The 9,283-nt window shown below is 43.7% G+C and overlaps 1 protein-coding gene across 2 annotated transcripts in view; it reads right to left on the bottom strand.

Annotated features, from left to right (window-relative positions):
- Nucleotides 1-728: 728 nt before the first annotated feature.
- Nucleotides 729-9,283, bottom strand: part of SLC35E2B (solute carrier family 35 member E2B) — a 76,051-nt gene continuing 67,496 nt past the window's right edge. For both annotated transcript variants that reach the window (XM_089675986.1, XM_089675987.1), the window contains exon 9: nt 729-1,070. In XM_089675986.1, coding sequence (XP_089532112.1) covers nt 839-1,070 — 232 coding nt within the window. In that variant the 3' untranslated portion in view covers nt 729-838. The remainder of the gene's footprint in view (nt 1,071-9,283) is intronic.

Here is a 9,283-nt window from a genome sequence, read left to right as displayed (position 1 = left end):
GCTGGTGACATTCTCCCTTGCGGACTCTGTTCGGTTCCAGCCGACGGTTGCTGCAGCAATCACGTATACACACAGCCATTTTTAATGCAGGAATGTGTGTGTTTGGATTGTATACTTGCAAGGGTGGCTCTCAGACACCCTCCAATGTGTATGGTATCGATTAGAATTAATTTAGCAGATCTATATTCAGATGTTATCCTTAAAGAGTATCTCCTGGGCTTGACTCTTTGGCTAGAAAATGGCCTGTGTCTTACTCCCTAAAAGTGCAAGTGGTATTGTACTGCTACAGAATTAGGAGGTGGTATCACCCCAACAACATTAGCTCAAATCCTTACAAATTGTAACTAACCATACCTTCTATACCATGATAGCATATTGTTCCCCACTGCAAAGGGGGGATTGACTGAAAATGAATAGGACACATGCAGTCTGATGGCAGAGCACTGCACTCCTGCCTTTTTCAGACTGTATTCTCTCTGTTCTGGTTCTCCCTCTCCTCTCTCCCTGTGAATGTATTACACTGTGTCAGTAAAAAGGCAAGCAGCAACTGAGCCCGGTAACGGACAGATGTGGAGAAATGTGAAACAGTGATAAAATGGGCACTTGAGTGTGAAATACATGTGTCTGGCACCAAAAGTACAACAGCACTTTAACTTGACCATTTCTGCTTAAATTCAAGATGCGATAGTCTCTTATATTCCAGTTTTGACACAAAATACTCTCTCATGGACATCTGATAAGCATGGTCATGTTAGGAACAGCCTCCTGGTAACCCAGTAACACAATAAAAGCAGTTAGTCTCCTTAATTTCAGGAGCAGGAATGAAGTTATATTCCTTCTATTTTCCATGAGATTTCTGCTCTTGTCCCTTGAGTGGCTCAATGTCCTCTGTGCTGATTGGCAAAGTCATCATGCGGATAGTATCTCGCTGGTGCTGTTTGGCTTTGTTGAACAGCATGACGCCAATTATTACCAGGACAGTCCCAATGGCTGAAAGGCTGGTAATCTTATTACTGAACACAATAATACTGAGCCAAATTGAAAGTGCGTGTTTCACAGTGCTGGCGACACTGAAATGACAGAAAAGCAATGGATAAATATAATAAATCACACAATTTTTCAAAGCTGAACTCAAGGAAAACAGCTAAACACACAGTTGAAATACATATAAGGCCTCATGCACACTGCTGCTCATAAAACATGAGTTCAACCGGCAGGGGATGGTGTTGTATGTATTCCCCCTTCTGTGCCCTATCCTGGTTCCTTTCTTGTCTTTCTCCTTATCTATATATATTTGTTTTTTTTTTGTTTTCTAAGTGAATTTTCTGATTTTATACTTTTGCCCCTTTTGGGGCCTCTCTTCTGTTTAAAATGGAAAAATGTGCAGTGCAGCTGGAGGCACAGGTACCCTTCTGATCTAAAGTTAAGTGTCCTTAAATATTTTGATAATCTTTTATGTGCTTTGTTTTGCCTGGAGTGATTACGCTTGAGAGTACAATGGTCATTTAGAATCTGGTCTATGTCCTATTTGTCTTTGATCTATGATGACTTACTACTGATATTTGTTGTAATATGTTCCTGTATGCTGTATATCTTTTTGGATACTGCTGTCAAAAGCTGGAACTAAATAAAGAAGTTACAAAAAAAAAAACAAAAAAAAAAAAAACGTGAGTTCAAGAGCTTTTGGCGTTATTTTTCCAAAGCCCCTGATCTCAACTCAATAAAAGCCTATGTGTCCATGCAAACATAGGGGTTGATTTACTAAAGGTAAATAGGCTGTGCACTGCAAGTACAGTTGCTTTAGACCCGAGGGGAAGCTCTTAAATGAGGTGACGTGCTTCTGATTTCTTTCATCCAATCATGTGCAAGCAAAAATGCTGTTTTTTTATTTTCCTTGCATGTTCCTCTCAGATCTAGAGCAACTGCACTTTCAGTGCACTTAGAGTGCACAGCCGATTTGCCTTTAGTACATCAACCCCATAGACTTATCAGAGTTTAACAGCAGCAGAGTTTAGGGCCAGTTAAACGTCTCTCTCCTGAACGCAAAAGAATGTTCAGGAGAGGACCGTTTTGTCCAAAAACACTAAATACGGCAAAAACGTTGTAAATACACCTAAGCGCTAACCGCATTTAGCACTTGGGCATTTATTAATTTCAATGGCAAGTACTCAGGCCAATGGAATGAATAAACGTCCAAACGCGGTACTCCATTTACACACGTTTTTCCTGCGTTTAGCGTTTTTCTGCTGCCAATAGAAAAACATTCCAGTGTTCATGGAGCCTGAGGGAGTTACTTTATCAGTCCTTCGATTTTCACAGCACAGTCCTGCCTTGTAGGGTAGGAAGACATATTTTTCTCTGCTGTAGTTAAAAACATTTTCTTTTTATATTTGGATGGAGTAGTGAGGCCTTTAGAACCAGTCAGGTTTCTATTGTTGCCTGGGTCTCCCCGTTAGAGATTGTCTCCTGGAAGGAAAGTGGGGTAAATCCAACATTTAGAGTTTCCACCAGAACAGAAAGACCGGTAATAAATATCCAATAGGGACACTTGTTGCCATGACAACTGTCTAAAAAGGGTTTTGCCCACATTGGAAAGATATCTTCCTACTTCCTGTTAAGTCTACAGGACAAAAGTGAAGGGAAATTTTGCCAATGAAATAAAGATGGCAAAAACTGGCAACAATTTTAACCCTCTCCTATTCTGCAAACTTAGAAGAGAGTTTTGGATGTGGACTTACTTTAGGAAACAGGTCTTGTTGTTTGCCCACCTTGTGGTTGGACAGTGAAAGGAGAAGCAACACATTGATGAGCTCATCTCGGTAATGGCATAATCCCGGTCAGTACATGAACCCTGTAACACAAGTAACTTGATACTTGTGCTGCTTCTCCCTCTTCTAGCCTGAGCTCTGCTATACTAGGATTGTAAGAGGCTGATATAAAGTCAAACTCTGGCACCTATACTGTTTGTATGTATAAAAGTATATATAACAATGTAATAATGAACACAAAGCTGTATTAAAGTGGTATTAAACCCAAAACACAAAAATTTTATATCTTACAAATCCTTAGATGCAATGGCTGCATGAGTTTCCTTTTTTAGGCTTTTTTTCCCCTTTATTTCAACTCGTGATTCAGCCAGTAACACACTTTTTGCCTTAGGGCCTATTCACACCCAACACAGAAGGGTGCAGTTGGCTGCATTTTGGACTGCGCTCCAAATGCATACAGTCCAAAATCAATGTAATCCTATGGGCATAGTTCACACTGCAGTGCAGTGAAAAAAAAAAAGTAGAGCATGCTGCATTTTTCTGCACTGCAAATGCAGGTGAACGTGCTGCAAATACGCTACAAATGTGCTTCAAATGCACTGCACCTCACCACACTGCACCCCTTTAACATATATATATTTACTAAATATTATAACATGTCCCTTCTTCTGTGACCTGTCCCTCCCTAATCTATTTCCTGGATCTCTGCATGTGGTGTGAGTGGACAGCAGTGTACAGCCATAATGGCATGCAGGTCACCCATAGATGCAGAGGACTTCATCACAATGGTCCAGAAGTACCCTGTGCTCTATGACCCCAGACATAAACATTATTAGGACAACATAAGGAAAGAGCAGATCTAGAATAAAATTAGAGTTTTGCATGAAAGCAGGATTGCTTTCGAATTACTGATAGATTTCAGGTGGTGTCTTGGCTTTCCATGCCTTTTTGCACCTACCTTTGTTCATGTGTTCAATACTTTTTCCCTGTGTCATTCTATTTTATTACACACAACTTAAATTTCTGAACTTAAATTGTTTTGGTTTCTTTGTATGTATGGATTGCATGAGTTGTCATCGACATGTGGTGAAAATTTCATGTCAATAGCACCTTTAGAAATATATTTACTAAGAAAAAGTGTGACGTGTTCAATACTTATTTTAGCCGCTGTATGTGCAGTTTCTGGTGTGAATGGGCCCTTACCATGTCTGCATTCTGGACGAAGCTGTGAAGCAGACACCTTTGGACAGCAGCATTGTCTGTCTTGGATGAGAATAGTGTTAGACTACCAGATTTAAATTTACTTGACTAACAAATTAAAGCTGCCCTCAAACTAACACTTTATAAACAATTACAGCAAGCATTTTCATTTTTTCATTTTGAATAACACTGACAGGGATGCATAGTTTTAGTCAGTTTTTAAATGGTATGCCTCAACCCTCTAACTTATACTTTGTTATTTTTCAACTTCTATTAACAGACCAAGCTGTCTAGACAGACTTAAATGGCTGGATGACCAAGTGAAAAAAAAAGGAAAAAAAAAAAAAAAAAACTAAGGCAGCCACCACATCAAAGAATTGATGCGCTGCAGGGGCGTGTCCAAGATGGAGCCGGGTGCGGACGTTTCTCCCTGAGCTCCGGTACCCTGACCTTCCATCCGCTGCCATCCAGGGCGCAGTGGCCACTCACGGCTGCTCCCCGATTGCCCGGACCTCATCTGACACCCAAGGAGGGGTGTGCAGTTATTCTGCCCTCTTTCTGAGCATCTGGGGCGCGGGGCGATTTGAGGCCTACCGCGGCGTGTGAAGCCGCGGTGTTTCCTAAATCCGCGGCTGGAGCGGATCACCGCCGCGGACGGATCACCGCATAGCCGGATCATTGCCCTGTACATCCAACCCTGGCATAAAGGTCAGTCCTTGAGATAGGTGGGGGGGACCCCCCTGAACCTTCTGGTGGCCCTGTGGATTGCATTATATCCTTGCAGGATCCCAGTGTGACCCCAGGGATCTGAATTGCTGCAGCAGCTGCACTGGATGGATTTATTTATAACCCCCTCCACAAGTGGATAAACCAGAGGTGTCAGGGATACCTTTTGGTAGCCTCTATACAGTTTGCACACTCGGCCTAGTGATTATAACCATCTACATTTCACTGGCTACAGCATCATGTGAATCTTCTGTGAACACCTCCCCGGTGGGGGACGCGCACACTTGCTAGGGGGAAAATGCCAGAGCTACCTCCCTGTGCCGTGCCACCGTGACAATTTCCTCGGTCATTAGGCTTCTACACCCTAACGTATTACTTCAATAACCTGACAACGTTTTGGAGTCCTGTGGACTACTCCCGGCAATGCACCACACTCCCCGCACTAAACCCAAACATCGGGCCCAACAGCACTTCCCTTCACAGGGCCACGTCGCTAAGTTGATACCTAGCCCGCCTGAGCCGGATGACAATACCCAGCTTCCAGGTGACCCTGAGTCAGATGGCGACAGTCAGCGGCAATTTCCATCAGGGATGGCAGATTCTTTGGAACACAATCCCGAAGCCTTGCTACACAAATTCCGTGCTATAGTGCGAGAGGAGATTACAATGGCCTCGCATAAATTGTCTTCTGATTTGGCAAAGAGCCTAAAGGAATTGGGCCTTCGCTCCCATCAATTGGAGCAACGTATGGATCTGGCGACTACAGTCTTGGAGGGTCATGAACAGGAAGTTGAGGACCTGCATGCTGAACTGGATTCTTTAAAAGATAAGCTGGAGGATGCCGAGAATAGAGCACGCAGGGATAACCTCCGCATCCGCGGAATCCCAGAGGCAATCGCCGATTTACAGGGTACTGCCACTGCTCTTTTCCAGGAATTGGCTCCTGAGATTCCCATGGAGCGCCTGGAGTTCGACCGTATTCATAGAGCTTTAGCACCCAAGCCCATGGAGGGGCCTCCCAGAGACATTATTATTAAATTCCACTTTTAATCGCACTAAAGAACGTCTACTGTAGGCGGCTCGGAATCGTTCGGTTCTGGAATTTCAGGGTCACTCTGTTCATCTGTTTGCGGATTTGTCCCCAGTCACGATTGCCAAACGTCGTACCTTAAAACCCTATCTTAAAATTCTTCAATTGGCTGATATAAAGTACAGATGGGGCTTCCCTTTCAAGCTCTTATTCTCCTTTCAAGGTCGCCAATTCCAGGCCTCTTCACCAGCGGATCTTCGGCGTCACTTCAGGGAGCTTAAGCTGGAACTGCCACAATCCCAGAGTGAGGAGATTCCACTCCCTACGCGTCTTCAAAATTCCCAGTCCTCACGTAAATCTCCTTCTAGTCAAAATGGCCCACAGGCCCTTCAATCTCTACGGGCCCAACGTTTTCAGGAAGTCTCCGCAACTTGATGTTTAGAGGCTGGCCGTCAATATACAGCTTAGTCCTATGTGGATTTTTTCTGCCACCTTCTGGACTTGATTCTGGATATGTTCAGGGATTATATATCTCCGTGTGTTTTACCTCTTCCAATCTAGGGTAGAGGTTTCTTTTCACTGCACTGACTGGCTGAGATCTCTATAGTCTTGCGAGTTTCGGATTGCTTATTTACGGGTGTATTAGCCTCAGTTGTTTGTATAATATTTTTGTATTTTATATCTATGCCGAGTTGTTCCGGTGGATGGTCGTGTCCCCCACCGAGCTGGCTAGCGGTCTGGTCTTTTGTCCCGCCCACTACCTAGCCCTTATGTGGGTGTTTTACCCACAATGGATAATTATATTGTTTGAATCAATCTCCATGTTACACAGGTATCTTGCTTGTATATCAGATGTCTTAATGTCTTTTCTTTTCTTTTTCATCTCTCTCTCTTTGTCCTTTGTCATGTGTGTTTTGTGTTTTTGTAAATTTTTTTCCAGGGCTCCCGGGGACCGCGGTGGATTTACTCTTCCTTTTTTTAGATCACCATGTCGTTGAACTGGTTATCACTGAATGTCCAGGGGATGAACTCTCCACAGAAATGGGTAAAGATATTTAAGTTTCTCCGGGCTCGCCAAGTTGACATTGCTTGTTTGCAGGAAACTCACTTTTCCACTAATTCTGCCCCAAAATATTTTGATGCACGTTACCCTCAGATATTTCAAGCTAATGGCCCTACTAAACAGAGAGGCGTATTGGTCGCCTTTCATAGTAAAACTTCATTTGTCTGTGTGAGGCGTATTGCTGATCCCAATGGCAGATATCTTCTGCTCCAGGGCACGATTCATGGAATAGATGTTACTATACTGTCCTACTTTGCTCCTAACGTTAACGTTACGCCTTTTCTGTCACACTTATGTTCTCTTCTGGCCACACACCAACGGGGCACGCTTTTGATGGCAGGGGATTCAAATCTAGTACTAAACCCTGCATTAGATAAATATCCAGCAGAGCGCTCTGACCCTTCCGCATCAGCGAAGTCCTTTGTACGCATGTTAAATACTCATGATCTGGTAGATTTATGGCGTGAACTTCATCCTCGGGGGAAAGACTACACTTATTATTCACATCCTCATCATTCTCATTCCAGAATTGACCATGCATTCGTTTCCCGTAAACACCTCCCTTTGGTTCGCTCTATTTCAATTTTAACGGTTCCATGGTCAGATCATGGGCCTATTTTGGTAGTCTGCCGATCTCTCCTATGTAGGCCGGCCTCCTCATCGTGGATAATGAATGACTCCTTGCTTTCGCTGAAGAAGATTCAGACGGAGCTACATCGTAAGTCTCAGGAATATTTTCAATTAAATTCGGGTTCTGTCTCTTCTTCGGTAACATTATGGGAAGCATACAAGGCGGTTCTTAGGGGCCATATTATCCACATAGCTTCGAGGCGAAAGAAGGAAAGACAATTTAAACAACGTCAGTTGGAATCGAAGTTAGCTTCTGTGTCGGCCCAATTTAAACAGTCACCTTCCCCGGCGAATCGTAGACTGTTGGATCAGGCTCGTTTAGAATTGGATCTGTGCTTAACAGATGAGGCTGAGCGCTCCTTACGTTGGACTCACCAGAAATGGTATAGCAAAGCAAACAAACCAGACTCTATGTTGGCCCGTAGATTACGTTCTTTCGCGCAACATCCCAAACCGATATCTCTACGCACTCGCCACAATACCCTTACGAGCAATCCTGTAGCGGTCTTGAAGGAGTTCCGGCACCGACTAGCTAAACTCTACTCTGATCCCACTCGGGCTAACCCTCAGTCCATTTCTGACTTTTTAGCACGTCTACCCTTGCCTACTTTAACGCCGGCCCATAAGGTTTTAATGGACCGTAATATCCAAATATCTGAGGTCTTGCAATGCATAGCAGACCTGAAAACGGGCAAACGTCCAGGTCCTGACGGATATACGGCACTATACTATAAGAAATTAGCTGATGTGCTCGCTCCCCACCTTGCCGCTATGTTTAACGCGGTGAAGGGAGGTTCGAATTTTTCCCCAGACTCCTTAGCTGCTAATGTGGTTATGATCCCTAAACCGGATCGAGATCACTCTTCTTGGGCGAATTATAGGCCTATCTCTCTTATCAATATCGACATGAAGATTCTTACCAAGATCTTGGCTAATCGATTGAATTCCTTCCTTTCTCGTTTGATCAAAAAGGACCAGGTGGGATTTGTTCCCCACAGGCAGGCTGGAGATGCTATCAGACGTATTTTACAATTGCAACATTTGGCCCATACTCGTAAACTCGATATGATGCTCTTATCCTTAGACATCAATAAGGCCTTCGACACTGTATCCTGGCCGTATCTCCTATCGGTCCTTCACCGCTTTGGCTTTGGCCCTTCCTTCTTACGCTGGATCTCTTCGCTATACACATCTCCTCAAACGAAGCTTAGATACTACGGATTCGAGTCTTCTACGTTCTCGGTTGCCAGAGGCACTAGACAAGGCTGCCCGCTTTCCCCTTTACTTTTTATCTTAGCCTTGGAACCGTTGGCTGAAGCCATCCGTTTACATCCTGATATTAAGGGGATTGATGTGGCAGGCTCCTAACATAAATTGTCTTTGTTTGCACATGACATATTATTGTCAATCTCAAACCCGGGGATTACTCTGCCCAATTTGCTCGCAGTCCTCGATTCCTTTGCAACCCTTTCAGGTTTACATGTCAACCCAGCAAAATCAAGAGCTATGTCAGTTACCCTCTCACCATCACTTTTGGTTACTTTGAAGCAAACGTTCCCTTTTCAATGGCTTTCGGCATTACCATATTTAGGAATTAAGCTTACCCCGACCTATGATGGACTGTATCAGGCTAATTTTCCTACTGTTTTTCATGAGCTGACTGAGTTATTGTCCTCTTGGTCTCATTTCCCGCTTTCATGGTTCGGCAGAATTAATGCAATCCGTATGACCTATCTCCCAAAACTACTTTACCTATTTCGTGTTTTGCCAGTTCCAGTACCTTCGCATATATTGCGTATCCATCAGCGTAAACTTCTGTCCTTTATCTGGAGCTCCTCTTGACCCAGAATTAGCAAACATATCTTA

This window comes from Staurois parvus, unplaced genomic scaffold (genome assembly GCF_062004578.1).
Source record: "Staurois parvus isolate SC_StPar_1 unplaced genomic scaffold, SC_StPar_1.0 ptg000160l, whole genome shotgun sequence".
Classification (NCBI taxonomy): Eukaryota; Metazoa; Chordata; class Amphibia; order Anura; family Ranidae; genus Staurois; species Staurois parvus.
This window is presented reverse-complemented; position numbering and strand designations above follow the sequence as displayed.